This window comes from Otolemur garnettii, unplaced genomic scaffold (assembly GCF_000181295.1).
Source record: "Otolemur garnettii isolate 467f Iridium unplaced genomic scaffold, OtoGar3 scaffold00081, whole genome shotgun sequence".
NCBI classification, from domain to species: domain Eukaryota; kingdom Metazoa; phylum Chordata; class Mammalia; order Primates; family Galagidae; genus Otolemur; species Otolemur garnettii.
The window spans coordinates 4979115-4994177 of NW_003852476.1; the positions used below are offsets into that span (position 1 = coordinate 4979115).

Below are 15063 nucleotides of genomic sequence, written 5' to 3' on the forward strand. Positions count from 1 at the left end.
ACGCCCTTGCTGCCCAAGTTATATTTTGGTAAATTCCTTAAGCACCATGTTTTATTTGACTTTATATCTGCAAATAAGAGCCACAACTCCATTCACTTTTTCAATAAATGCTGAATGAGTATTTTATATGCAGATCATAGTCAAAGGCCTGGTACCACGAACTTTTACTACTTTTATGCTAAGTGCAATGTTCACATATATTTTAAAAATAAAGAACCAAAAAACCAAATGCCAACAGGTTTTTCAACAACAAAAACACAAATTCTGTTTGGGTCACACATATTGCCCTGTAAAAAGAATGGGCATTATGAACACAGTCACTCTACATGAAGATAATGGTTCATCCTTGCTAAGCACTTAAGCTGTGCTAGTTTCCATGCTAAGCAATTTACACGTATGTAGATTTATTTCAATCTACATAACTCTCTTTGGGTTATGTTTTACTAAGCTGTGCTAGCTTCGGTGCTAAGCAATTTACAGCTATGTAGATTTATTTCAATCTACATAACTCTCTGTGGGTTATGTTTTACTATTAATCTTATTTTACAAGATAAGTAACTGAGCACAGGAAAAAATAGGTAACCTCAAGATTACACGAATTACCACAGGTGTGTCTGCACTTCCTAACTCTGGAGCCTCTACTCAAAACCACAGTACACTTGAGCTTCTGAGCAGTAACTGATGCTTCAGAGATGCTGAATATAGTACTCTGTGGACGGACCAAGAGCACATTTTCCCATAATCTAATTGCGCAGACACCCAACTATAAAGGTTCTATCTGCAAATTGTCACCCAATATGCACATCATTGATACTACACAGGGTTTTCTTCCACCTGCTTTCAATAAAGTACGCTTATCCTTATCCTCTGAATAGCACTATATATATTTCTAATAAAACCGTGGCTTTAACATTAAAACAAGAATTTTTTCCCATTATGATTTTAAAATCTAAATGCTTAAATATTAAGCCACTCTCATCAGTGAGAAGGAAAATATGGCTTTTTGCGGTAAGTAGACCCAAACGAGACCGTCCTCTAGCCACTTAGGAGAATACCAAGTGCGAAGAACTGCTAGGTTGCCAATCACACAGGAAAACAAACCTCTTCATCGGTCCAAGTTGATCCTGTTAAAGCTCTCACTGTCAACTAGCAATCGATAAGGCATCCAAAACTTAGGAAGAAAACCAAATTTCCAAGAAAATAGAGAAGGTGGGCACAGGGCATAAGGATGACTTCTTAAGTGGCATAATTCGGGTCTCTGTGGCCAGCCTGAGAAAAACTCTTCCATCTGAAATTAATACCACGCTAGTAACAGCCACTGCGTTTTTATGGAACACGAGAACTTGGTCTTATTTTATTAACCGACACATTTCTAAGATGGGCATGTTGGTTCCTTGCATGGAAAAGTGCAGCCACAATTCCACTCACGGAAAAAAATGCACTAAAGGGGCGGCAGGAAGCTCGTGTATGCAGCTCCAAATTCTCCAAGCCAAAGAGGGCGCAGGAAGAACCAATTAAAAACATTCATTACTGTGGCTGTCGGTAATGGTGGAAGGGAGAAGCTGAGCAGTTAAAACCCACCACACCCACAAGCCCGCCATCAAACCTCAGGTAACCGGACATTCGCAAAATGGCGGATACTCGAGCTCAGACCAGGGAGCTCGGGCCCTGTGGAAGAACGTCACGTTACCACGACAACGACGCTCTTACGCAAAGGGGTGCGGCCCGGGTGAAAGTTCAGGAACTGCGCTGCGAGGCCTTTCTCCGCAGCAGATGTGACTCCCAGTCTCGGGGGAGGAGCCAGAGAAGGAGGGACTCCCGCATCCCGTTGCCCGGCGAGCTTTGGCCCAGCCCAAGCGCTAACAAAGCGAACCTCTCGCCCCGCTCCTCCCTGCCCGTACGGTGGTACGGCGGGGCGCTGAGGCTGGGGGCGGAGCGAGCCGGGCGCCCGGCCCCATCTCCGAGCGCGTTCCGCTCAGCTCTGCCCGGAGTTGACGTTAGCCATGGAAACCCGGAGCGGGTTTGGGAGGAACCGCGGTGAGCTGGTGGTTCGACTGCCGCAGCTTCTCTGCCTTCGCGTTCTGGTCACAGCCAGCCTCCCTGCGTGAGCGCCCCACCCGGCTTCACCTGCAGAAATGCAGTTCCTGGGATGCCTTCGCATCTCCTCGTCCCTTGGGTGACTTGAGGTAGGTTCGATCCGCGGCGCCCACCGCCCACCGCCCGCCTGGGACTAATTCGGCGCCTTAATTTCCCAGCCGGTGCATAGCTTTCGTTGCCAATAGAAACGAATTTTTTGTTCTTCGTCATAAAATGTTTAAGTGCGACTATTGCATTTTTTTCTAAGACATAAAATGAATTCAGTCGTTGGAAGTAGTAATCCAGTGTGATTTTAACTTTCCTTCGAAGGACTACTTTAACCTGTTGAGTTGTAGTATTTTGTTTATGAAAAACCCTTACGAAATGGAAAACAGCCCTTTGACCCTTGATTAAGACATCAGTAAAAGATAATACTGTTATCAGGTTTACCTTTTAGATAGCACTGTACTGTTTCTCTCCGTGTCTCCAACTAACCCTCTTTGCCGCAAATTATTCAACTCGTGTCCCCTTGAACATGAATTACTCCTTCTCCACTGATCTACACCGTCTCTGCACAACCCCTTGTTGTCAAGGACCGGAATTTGCTTAAAGTCTTCCCAATTGTAAATTGTTTGTCTTCCCTTTAAATTGATTATTTGCTCTACACCCATTGTTTTACAATTATTTTTCACTATTATTAGATTTTTCGTTTTCTTCATTAAGGCATTCCTACAATTAGGGCAAAACTGTCCTAGCTAATAATATGCACTGCAACCCACGCTAAATTTCCAAATTTGTATTACAGCATACAGTTCACATAATGCCCATTTTAGTAATTTAACTGTTGGAACACCTATTGGCAACTCTTTTCACTGGCTTATTTCACTAGCATAGTTTTCAAGGCCCATCTATGTGGTATCTATCAGTATGTAATTCCTATTTATAACCCAGTAGTTAATTGTGTGTTTTATTTATCCATCTATTGATGGGCAATTGAATGATTTCCACTTTTTTGACTAATGATATTTCTGCTATGAAATTCATGTACTAATCTTTCTGTATACATATATTTGTTTCTCTTGAGTTTGTACCTAAGAGTGGAATTGCTGGATTCTATGATAACTCTGTGTTTATTTAGCCTTTGAGGAACTGCCACAGTGTTTTCCAGAGCCACTGCCCCATTTTCCATGTCCTTGAGAGTTCTGGTTTCTCCGTGACCTCACCAGTATGTTTTATTGTCGTCTTTATTTTAGCCAGTCAAGGGAGTTTGAAATGGTATCTCACTGTAGTTTTGATTTGTATTTTCCTAATGATTTACGAAGTTGAATATCATTTCTTGTTCCTGTGGGCCACTCATGTTTTTGCAAAAATTTCTGTTAGATCTTTTTCTTATCTTAAAAAACATTGGGTTCTTTGATTGTTGTTGTTGTAAGGGTTTGTTTTATATTGTAGATATAAATCTTTCATATATATGATTTACAAAAATGTTTTTCCATTCTCGAGGTTGTTTTCATTTTGATGGTGATAACCTTTTCTTTTAAATGCTTTCCCACTTACCTCATCAGAAAATACTAGGTACCAGTCCTTTCATGCTTTTTGTAGAGTCCTCTCAGAGTTACCTTTTCTTGAAGAACCTTTCTCTCAAATTATCTTTCTAGTTCTCCAGGCTCAAAATAAAATTCCCTTTCATTTGGCAATAGCTTGATATGATTCAAAAACTCATTCTACCACCAACCAACATTGTGTCTTGGTTAAGTCACTTAATGTCACTGTTTCTTAGTTGTTCTTTTTTTTCTGTGAAATAAATTTGTTTATTTCTACTAATGCATGTGAGTGGCAGACTTAATTCATCTTCTGCTTGGTTTTGAAAGAAACAGTTGTCAACCCAGAGGTGTGGAAAGGGTAATTTGGAATAGGAACAGAAGTATTGGCTGGCCCTGGCATACATTTATGATGCTTTGATGTAATCTTCAGCTATTTCCTGCAGTTTTAATTGTCTATGAGTGATGGAATGCTATCAATTCATAATCTAGTGTTGAACCAACAAGTCATCATTCTACTTGTGAAGCATTGCCAGTACCAGTGATAGATCCTTCAAGCTTCAGGCATACTTTCCAGCCTGTCATACTTTTGTCTACAAACCAATTCCTGTGAACTTAAATAAATACCTTTTTGTAGCTCCAAGATGTTAATGTGCTTATTAACACATAATGTGCTTCTTTTTAAGATTTTCTTTTCAGGTACTTGGGTAGATTTTCTTTTCACTGGTGGAAGGAGGAGTTTGCTTACTAAATAATTTGTAAACCAAATCATGAAATACTGTATATATTTTATGTGTAAGCATCAGATGTTGAAGGCTCAAAATTTAGTTGTTTGTTCATGGCATGGCATTTAGTTAAGATTCCATAGAGATTTTCAGAATTATAGTGGTAGGTATATTTATGTCTCTGGATTTCTACTGTTAACCCTCAATAATTAGCACTTGGCCATCAAAAAAGTTCATGTGTAACACTTTTTAGATCTGCTTTGGTAAGTGGTTTTTATCCAGAGCAACTCAGAACTTGTTTTATATCATGCTTTGTGAGTTCTTAGATTGCAGGCTAGTTGGTGTGCTTATTTTTAAAGAAAAGGTCTTAGTCTATTTCCCAGGGTGGAGTGCAATGGTATGATCATAGCTCACTGCAGCCTTGAATTCCTGGGCTCAGGCAATCCTCCTGTCTTAGCCTCTGGAGTAGCTTGGACTGTAGGCACCTGCCACCAGGCCTGAATAATCTTTTTTCTTTCTTTTCTTTCTTTTTTTTTTTTTTTGTAGAAATGGAGTTTTGCTATGTTGCCTAGGCAAAACTCTCAGCCTCAAGTGATCTCTGACCTCAGCCTCCCAAAGTGATGTGATTATAGATATGAGCCACTGCACCCAGCCTCAGTTAAAATATAAGCAGGAGTCAGTTTTTGACAAGTTTAATTGTGTTTAATTGTGTTTAATTTAAGTTTAGATTATTTATAAATTAACTTTCTATTATAAACTAACTTTCTGTTAATTTATAAATACAAGCAGGCCTTATATTTTCAGTAATGAAAATTAAAAGAATTCCAAAGTTGCTTCTACTGTAAACAGTTATTCGAGGGGAAAATGATCTTTACTGGATTGTTACCTCCCCTGAGTCAGAGAGTAGCCTTATTATAATCACCTAGCACATTGTTGGTTTTCAAAAGGTATTAAGTATTAAGTACTATTATCTATTTCTCTATAAAAGGAAGGAGATAAAACATTTGGCCTATATTAACAGCTATCAAAGTATAATCTTTAATCTTCACTAACATCTTTCAACATTGCCTTAAGAACAAGGTAACAGAGAAAAAAAGATTGTAACATGTCAAAGAGTTAATGCCTTTCACATACAAAAAATTGTTTCAAATTAATAAGACTAACAAGTCATCATTGAATGAATGATGAGTGATATAGTTTAGATGTTTGTCTTCTCCAAATCTAATGTTGAAATTCAATCTTTAGTGTTGGAGGTGGGGCCAGATGGGAGGTGTTTGGGTCTTGGGATAGATCCTTCATGAATGGTTTGGTGCCCTCCATAAAGTAATGAGTTAACTCTTCTTGTACTTATTCACACCAAAGGTGCTTGTTTAAAAAGAGCCTGGCACTCCTTCCTCTCCCTTGCTCCTTCTCTGGCCATGTGACAGACCTCTTGCCCCTTTGCCTTCTGCTTGACTCTTACCAGAAGCAAGTGCTGACACCATGCTTTGTGTATAATCTGCAGAATTCTGAGCCAAATAAGCCTCTTTACAAATTACCCAACTTTGGGTATTATTTTAGAGCAGTGTAAAAATGGACTAACATACCACTCTAATAGAAATATAGGCAAAGAACATGAAGAGGCAATTTATAAAAAATAACAGCATTGGGTGGTGCTTGTGGCTCAGTAGGGGGCTGGGTGAGGGTGGTGGGTTGGAATCCAGCCCTGGCCAAACTGCAACAAAAACATAGCCGGGCGTTGTGGTGGGCAACTGTACTCCCAGCTACTCGGGAGGCTTAGACAAGAGAATCACCTAAGCCCAAGAGCTGGAGATTGCTGTGAGCTGTGACAGCACAGCACTCTACCGAGAGCGACATAGTGAGACTCTGTCTCTAAAGAAAAAATAAATAATAAAAAAACAGCGTTTATCTACATACATAACACATACATGGAAAGAATATTAAAAGAGAGATCATAATATAATAATAGGATTCCATAAAAAGGAAATTCAGAGATTAAAGAAAAGCTCTCAGAAATTAACAATAGGAAAGATATAATAAATGTTGACAGGTAAATTAGAAGATAGTAAATCCCCTAAAAGTACAATAGAAATACAATTGAGGCAAATGCCTCAGTGCAGAAGCACTCAGTAACTGAGTGTGGCTTCAATATCATCTCACCTGTTAGGCTGGCTGTTATCCAAAAAAGAAAAAGTTTTGGCAAGGATGTAAAGATATTGGGACTTCTTTGTATTCTTGGTAGGAATACAAAATGGTATGGCACTATGTAAAACAGTGTGGAGGTTCTTAAAAAAAAATAGAACTGCCATATGATTTATCAATCCTACTTCTAGATATTTATTTAAAAGAATTGAATCATGATTTCAAAGCAATATTTGCCCTCCCATGATCATTGCAGCATCATTGGCAATAGCCAAGATGTGGAAACAACCTAAGTGTCCAGCAACAGATGAGTAGTTAAAGAAAATGTGGCTCTGGAAATTCTGCCATTTATGACATCATAGATGAGCGTTGAAGACATTGCCGTAAGGGAAGTAAACTGGTCACAGAAAGACAGATAACACTTGATTTCATTTATGAAAAGTATCCAAAATAGTCAAACTGACAGATGTAAAATGTAGAATACTTATGTTCAGGGGTTAGGGAAATGAGGATTCACAATTTAGTGGGGTGTAAAGTTTTAGTTATGGAAGATAACAAATTTCTAGAGAGACGTACAACATTGTGCTGGGGTTAATGGTACTGCTACCCCATTGTACTGTTAAAAATGTACCGGCTGTAAATCTCTTATTAGTGTTCTTACCACAATACAAAATAAATCAAAATCAAATGGAACAATGAATGAAATCAATCAATAAAAATGTGGTAGTTTAGTTTAAGTAATCTTTACTAAACAAAAATTAGATCAATGCTAAAACTTTTATTTCTAGGATTTTTGAGTTGTTGTTGAACTAAGAGAACTGTATATTTGATATACTTCCCCCAAATTACAATTTTTTGTTACTTCTGTTTGATTTTTTTTGCATGCTCATATACTTAACATTTATTAATTAGAAAACATAGCTGTTTTATTGAACCAAAAATTTTAAACTCATCTTATTTACCAAAGATGCACCCAAGTCACATAAATTTGAAAGATGCTTGTGCTAGTTTCTATATATTTGGGAATTTTAAGAATACTTGATATAAACTATGATTTGTCTCTAAGCCGATTTAAATAGAAGTTCCTTAAGAGATTTTATGAATTAACTTAGTAATCCAGAGGTAGGAAAGTCTCAAATATACATAACATATAAACATGGATAAACATAGTCATTGATGCTAACAGATATTTTATAGCTTTCATTTTAAAGATTAGCCATGTGTCAGTAGTCTCTGCTTTATATAGAAGAGTTGAATCCTCTTTACACTACTTTACATTTTTATCCAAAGTCTGTTTCTGTCAAAAAAGAAAGTAAATTTACTTGTTGAACTCGAGAGCTGAAGTTTTTGTGGAGAATACCTTTGATATTGCATTGTCCTGATGGATAATTCAATGGTGGCTATGGACTACATTCTAGACCGATGACTAAAGAGGTATCAAGCAGCTGTTTAAATGTCCCCAAAGGCCATTGGAATGGATAAAATGTCAGTATATCTTCAGTTATCCTTTTGTCTAGTAAGCCTCAGGAACTTTTTTTTTTATTAAATCATAAACCCATAGATCATGTATACTTTAATGCATTTATAGGGTACAATGTGCTGGTTTCATATAGAATTATGCTTACATTCTATGCTTAGAATTAGTGCTTATATCACACTGGTAAATATATTCCTCATCTCATTTACTTAGTTATTGTGTTAAGACATTTATACTCTATACCAAGGGTCCTCAGACTTTTTAAACAGGGGGCCAGTTCACTGTCCCTCAGACCATTGGAGGGCCGGACTGTGGGCCCCAGGACAAGTCAGCTGCTAAGCAGGACAGGCAGCAAAAACACTTGGCAGGCCAGATAAATGTCCTAGGTAGGCTGCATGTGGCCCACAGGCCATAGTTTGAGGATGCCTGCTCTATACTAATAGATCCAACATATACCCTTGCATTATGCACCATAGGTGTGATCCCACCATTTACCTTCCCATCCCCCCTCCTTCATCTTGGGCTATAGTTGTGAACTATTCTTCATATGGAAGTGTGAGTGATTGTAAATTGGTTTCATGATAGTACTGAGTACATGGGATATTTTTTCTTCCATTCTTGATACTTTACTAAGTAGGATATGTTCCAGCTCCACCCATGGAAATGCAAAAGAGGTAAAGTCTCCCATCTTTTTTAAGGCTGCATAATATTCCATGGGATACATATACCACAGTTTATTAATCCATTCATAGGTCGATGGGCACTTGGGCTTCTTCCATACTTCTGTTTGTTTTAAGGAATGTTTATGATTGCTAAATTGAAGTTTTGGGAACTAAAAATTCCCTCACATTAGATTGTTAAGTAGTTCTCTGTTTCTTATCCTTCTGAATAATGTGTAAGAAATATAACTTAACTTCCAAATAAAGCAAAATTTCTGTGGCTGTTTTATTGGTCCATTTCAAAGTAGCATATGAAGAAAACATAGGGTCTAAATTAGTGTTGTGATGCCATCTATATCCCTTAAATTCTCTCTTCACAGTTTTTTTTTTTTTTTCCACTGAGTCTTAAGCCATATTTTATTTCAAGTGTCAGTAGCAGCCATATACATGCATCAGTCCTTTGAGGAATTAACAGTCTTCCACAAGTGTATGTGAAATTCTCACTTACGGAGTAAGTTTTCATTATTTTGATTTTACTTCCTATGCTAGTAATTCAGGTTAGCATTTAAAAGATTTCTGTATGTAAATGTAACTGTTGCCTCCTACATAGAAAACGTTTTTAAGTTCTTAAATATTTTTAAATATTTCAAGATCTGCAATTAAACTTAAAACCCAAATGTACAAGTTTATTACAATTGTTTTTATAGTTCCTTAATGAATTGCTAATATCTATTACGTAATCCTCTTTTATCCTTAAAAAGAAATTAGAGAAAAACACACAAAATGCTTTAAGTCTGCCGTTAAGTCTAATACTTTCTACTTACCAGATTTCCCTTGTAATGTTTTCTTGTGTACCTTTTTTCGTGGCATTCCTTCTTGACTGCTATACCCTTTCAGTTCTCCTTGGCTAAGCTCAAATCTTTGAGGTCCTGATAGAAGGGAAGCCCAACCAATATTTCTGAAAGTAGTTTCTGTAAAATACTAGTTATGTGATCTGTTATTAGATATCATGGTAAAAAGGGGTTCCCTGGTCAAGTAAGTTTGGAAAACTTGAATGATACATTTTAATTAGGTTTGCAGTAGTGTTTTTTTTTTTTAATTCGAACGATGTCTCAGGTCTTTAGTTTGCTAATATCCATTGTGAATATTCCAGACCACAGTCTACTGTGTAATTTTTTTTTTTTTTTTTGAGACAGGAGCCTCACTGTGTAATTTTTTAAACTTCTTTGATCATAGACCTCTTTTCAAGAAATATTTTATGGAATAAGTGATCCTTTATCTGTTAGCCTTTTTAAATATCCCATTAAAATAACTCAAATTACTATCCTAGTGTCCGCTCATATGTTTCGTAGGCTTCTTGAGGGAATTTTCTCTTTCTACTTCTTCGTCTGCTCTAACCTAATACCTCATTGGTCCTGCTTTATTTTGTCTAATGCACCCTGCTCTTCAATCTCTGCCCTTCTCTAAGCTTGCTCCTCCTTTCCTGATGAGGAGGAGATTCAAGTATAGTATAGGACAGGAAACAAATTAAAATTGGGCTTCTGACATCTTAAAATTATCCATCCATTTCCTTTTCCATAAAAGAAACCCAGCTAGGGCCGGGCACAGTAGCTCCAGCTTGTAATCCTAACACTCTGGGAGGCCCAGGAGTTCAGAAATTAGCCAGACATGGTGGTGGGTGCCTGTGGTTCCAGTTACTTGGGAGGCTAAGGCAGTATGATTACTTATACCCAAGAGTTTGAGGTTGCTATGAGCTGTGGTGATGCCAAGCACTCTACTCAGGGCCATAGGGTGAGACTCTTGTCTCAAAAAAATAAGAAAGAAAGAAAGAAGAACCCGACCATATTTCTCCCTTAGGCTCATCTCAGCTTCTATATTGCTTTGGGACATACTACTCTAGGCCAGATCTTCCCTGAACATTAGATACCATTATTTTATTCCATAATACAAATAAATGAAGATACTTTCCAAACCATTTAAAACTGTGAATAAATGGTTTATGGACCTACTGTTGTGAGTACATCAGAATATACTGCAAGAAATTTTCAAAAATGGCAAATAGCCCACCTTCCGTTTAAACCAGAAATATGTCATGTTTTCTAGCTTTAATTGTTTTATTTAAGCTATCTCATTAATGTATTACATGTTCTCCATGCCAAGGTATTTCACTAAATAGAGGTCCCTATCCACAAATAACTTATTAGGAGAGAAAAGAAATAAATGCAATAAGATAACAGATAAAGAGGCAAACTGTACAAGAAGTTACTGTAAGAAATGCCCTCTGTTATATGTATTACACAGTGAGTACGGGTTGAATGAGTATCCCTTATTCAAAATCTTTGGAATCAGAAGTTTTCAGATTTTGGATTTTTTTGGTTTTTGGAATATTGGCATTATATCAGTTAAGTTTCCCAAATCTGAAAATGGGTAGTCTGGTATGGCCCAGTGAGCATCTCCTGTACTCCTGTAAGTGTGATGTTGACATTCAAAATGTTTCACAGTTTGGAGTATTTTGGATTTTTGGATTTGACTTGCTCAGTTTGTAGTATGTAGAACAAGCAGTATTTTTGCTATACAGAGAGAAGAGAGACTACAGTCCAAATTGCTCTTGGAAGTTGACTAAAATTACTAATTAGGGAAGGGAAGAGAGGGCATCCTAGGCAGAGGGAGAGGGCAAGAGCAAAAGCACCCGGGAGGAAAAGAACAGGATATAGTTACAGGGTATGAGATTGAAAGTTCTAGAGAACATTTGGTAATTTGAAGAGGTGTCAAATATTAAAATACACAGATCTTAGCATCCCTTCTGAAATCCCTTGCCTGAGACTGAAAGTTTGAGGTTGCTGTGAGCTATGACTGACATCATGGCACACTACCCAGGGTGTTAAAGTGAGACTCTGGATCAAAAAAAAAAAAAAAAAAAAAAAACATCTTCAGAATATTCCACTGTTTGGAATATGATCAGTGAGTATTTTATTAAATGGATGAGAATAAAAGCAAATTTTACGAAAGACTCAGAAGTACTTAAAGGGAAATGAGTATGGACAGTAACATGCGCCAGATAATCTGGTCTGTAAGGTATCTTCACTTTCTGGCTGCTTTCCCAGTGAGCCATGCTACCTTGTTTTTGAGTTGCCTAAGGCAAGAGGGGGTCAGCTTTTATCTAACTCCCCGGGAAATTTCAGATACATCCAGATGCTTCAAAACCCAGGTCACTGAGCCAAGTTCATTTTCCTGTCTGATGGCATTTTCTGTAGATAATTGACATCAGAATGCTTACCGCTAACCACAGGAATATGACCTTACTCTTTGACTTTTGGTCATTTTGTCTTTGAATTCCTTGAATTCTTGAGACAACTTTTGAAATGCTCCTTGAATTTCTAATTCTAACTTTACCTCCATTCTTTTAATCTTACTTGCAATCCAAATTCTGAATTCGATTTTTGACATCTCAGCCATTTGTTTATGAGTGGGATCTTTTATTGAGTCCTCCATGTTGTTCCTTGGGGGAGCTGATCTATCCTGGTTATTCATGTTACCGGAGGTTTTCTGCTGATTCTGCCCCATGATTATTTTACACCCTTTGGCTAGATGAACAGATAAGGTGAAGTTGGGTTGGGGGCTCCTGGAGTAGTGATTAACCAGCCCTTTGCCCAAGACCTGGGACTGGTGTCTGTACCTTTTCCCCAAGAGCTTTGCAAAGGACCTATACAGTGCTACGGCCTGAGACACTGGGGGTCTGCTTGGTGTGGTGGAGTTAAGTGGCTCTGTCTTGTTTTCAGCTCGTCTCTGTCCTACCCTAGTGAATCAGTTACTCTGGGTCAAAGTCTCAGCTATGGTGAAATACCAGCAATTAAGTCACCCTTCCTCCCCATGTTCAACTTCTGGAAATGGAAAATCAAACCCACAACCACACACCCAGGGTACCACTTCATTTTGTCACCCTCAATAGAATACTGTTGCGTCATAGCTCACAGCAACCTCAAACTCTTGGGCTTAAGTGATTCTCTTGCCTTAGCCTCCCAAGTAGCTGGGACTACAAGTGCCCAGCTATTTTTTGGTTGTAGTTGTCATTATTTGGTGGGCCTGGGCTAGATTCAAACTTGCCAGCTCTGGTATATGTGGCTAGTACCTAGCTGCTTGAGCTACAGGCGCTGAGCCCCAAATATTAATTTCTAGATAAATTTTTAAAAAAACATAGCTAATCATATTTTATTTTGTTTTAAAAAGCCAATAATGTAGTGCCAAGTATGTGTCAGGCAATGGGAAGTAAAGTTATAAATCCTGCCTTTGAAGGAGCTAAGGAGGGAATATAGAAATGTGGGGACTTTTTCACCAGGTTTTAAGTATGAAATTTTCAAATAATAGCCTTTTTCTTTTTCTTAGAAACTGCTGTGTTACAGAAGAGGATGTGACTTTTCAGAATAATCCTGAGCAAGAAGGATGAGTCCAGATGTGCCTCTGCTGAATGATTACAAACAGGACTTCTTTCTGAAGCGCTTTCCACAGACTATTCTTGGAGGCCCTCGACTCAAATTAGGCTATCGTGCCCCTCCATACATATATGTTAATCAGATTATCCTTTTTCTACTGCCATGGGCTTGGGGTGGAACAGCAACACTTTTATATCAACTAGGCATCCTGAAAGACCATTCTACAGCAGCACTTTCAGGTGGATTAATGCTCTTCACTGCACTTGTCATCCAGTTCACAAGCTTATATGCCAGAAGCAAATCTGTGACAGTACAAAGAATACGAACCACAGATATCTTAGCAGAAGAAGATGAGTATGAATTTACAAGTTGTGCTAATGCTGAGACCGTCAAATTTCTAATTCCTGGCAAGAAATACATAGCCAATATACTTTTTCATTCTGTTCTCGCTGGATTAGTGTGTGGTCTTGGAACATTGTATATGCTCCCAGATAGAATAACCTCCCTGTATGGCAATTTAGTAGGCACTGCTCCACTATTTGTCTTTGGATGGATGACATTATGTATAGGAGAATATTCATTAATTGTAAATACAGCTACAGAGACTGCAACTTTTCAAACTCAGGATACTTATGAAATTACTCCTCTTATGAGACCTCTTTATATTTTGTTCTTCATTTCTGTGGATCTTGCTGACAGGTAAAAACCTACCAAGTGCTTTATGATTTGCTTTGTTTTTAAGTGTACATGGTAGGAGAACTTAGTATTAAAAAAAAAATGAATGTGTGATTAAAAATCATCAAGACCAAACCATTGGGTAATAGGCTGTTAGTGATTAATCTTTTAGGACTGATCTCTATAAAACATTCATACTAAAGCAGTACTGAAATCTTATTGAAGAGTTTTAAAAAACCCACCCTTTTAAGGATAATTATATAAGGAGTTTTTCAATGCTGTGTTTCACTTGATATAAGAAGCTGTAAATCTACAAGATAGCCTGGCTGAAACCTGTGTAAAGAGGGTGAACTCTCCTAGGGGCAAAAAATTAAGAATTTAAAATTTATACATAGAACTACCTAACAAATGCAAACAGTGTAACTTAACTGTACCTTCATATTAATCTGAAATTTAAAAAAATAAAATAGGGGCTCAGCAAATACTTGCTAATTGATTGATTAAAAAATAAAATTTATGTGTATATTTGCATATAGAGTGAATTTAAGATGAAAAATTATTTCCACTTTTATGATAGCAACAATATTAGAAGGAATACTGATTTTTTTAACCAATTTGTTACAGAAGAGAAATAGAAAATAGTTTTAACAGATAATCATTTACCAAATTGTTTGATAACTCCTTTTCTTTGCCTTTTCTAAATTTGACTTTTATTTCTCTGTTTCTATGGATTGCAGCTTTCTCATCCCTGGTTAGTGTCAAGGTAGAAATGTAAAGGCATGTTATGAACTGAATGTTTGTATTTCTCCTAAATTTATATATTGAAGTCCTAAACCCCAATACGATGGTATTTGGAGTTGGGGTATTTTGGGAGGTACTTAGGTCATGAAGGTGGGACCCTGGTGTGATGGGGTTAGCCTCTGTGAGGAAAGATACCAAAGAGCTTGATCTCTCTCTGCCATGTAAGGACACAGCAAGAGGACAGCCGTCTGTTAACCACAAAGAGAGCTCTCAGCAGAACCTGACTGTGCTAGCAGCCTGATCTTGGACTTTCAGTTCCTCCAGAACTGTTTTCTGTTATCTGAGCTGCTCAGTCTGTAGTATTTTGTTATGGCAGCCCAAGCTAAGATTTTGGTACTGAGAAGCAGGATGCCTAAAAATGTAGAAGCAATTTTGTAACTGTTGGTGATGTGTGGCTGCTGGAAGAGTTTGAGGTACGTGCTACAGACTAAGGGGGATTCTGATGAAGTCTGAGATGGAAGGAACATGTTATTGGAAACTGGAGGAAAGGCAGTCCTTGTTATAAAGAGTCATAGAGTCTAGCTGAACCCTTTTCTG

At 37.8% G+C, this 15063-nt stretch overlaps 1 protein-coding gene across 3 annotated transcripts in view; it reads left to right on the forward strand.

The window, feature by feature from the left end:
- The first annotated feature begins 1930 nt into the window (after positions 1-1930).
- Positions 1931-15063, forward strand: part of PCNX4 (pecanex homolog 4) — a 44132-nt gene continuing 30999 nt past the window's right edge. For 2 of the 3 annotated variants that reach the window (XR_002774496.1, XM_023515862.1), the window contains exons 1-2: positions 1931-2186; positions 13004-13749. Coding sequence is in view for 2 of the 3 variants with exons in the window: in XM_023515862.1 (XP_023371630.1) it covers positions 13061-13749 (689 nt within the window). In the remaining variant the exon portion in view is untranslated. The remainder of the gene's footprint in view (positions 2187-13003; positions 13750-15063) is intronic. The other variant, XM_012807985.2, reaches the window with a different exon arrangement.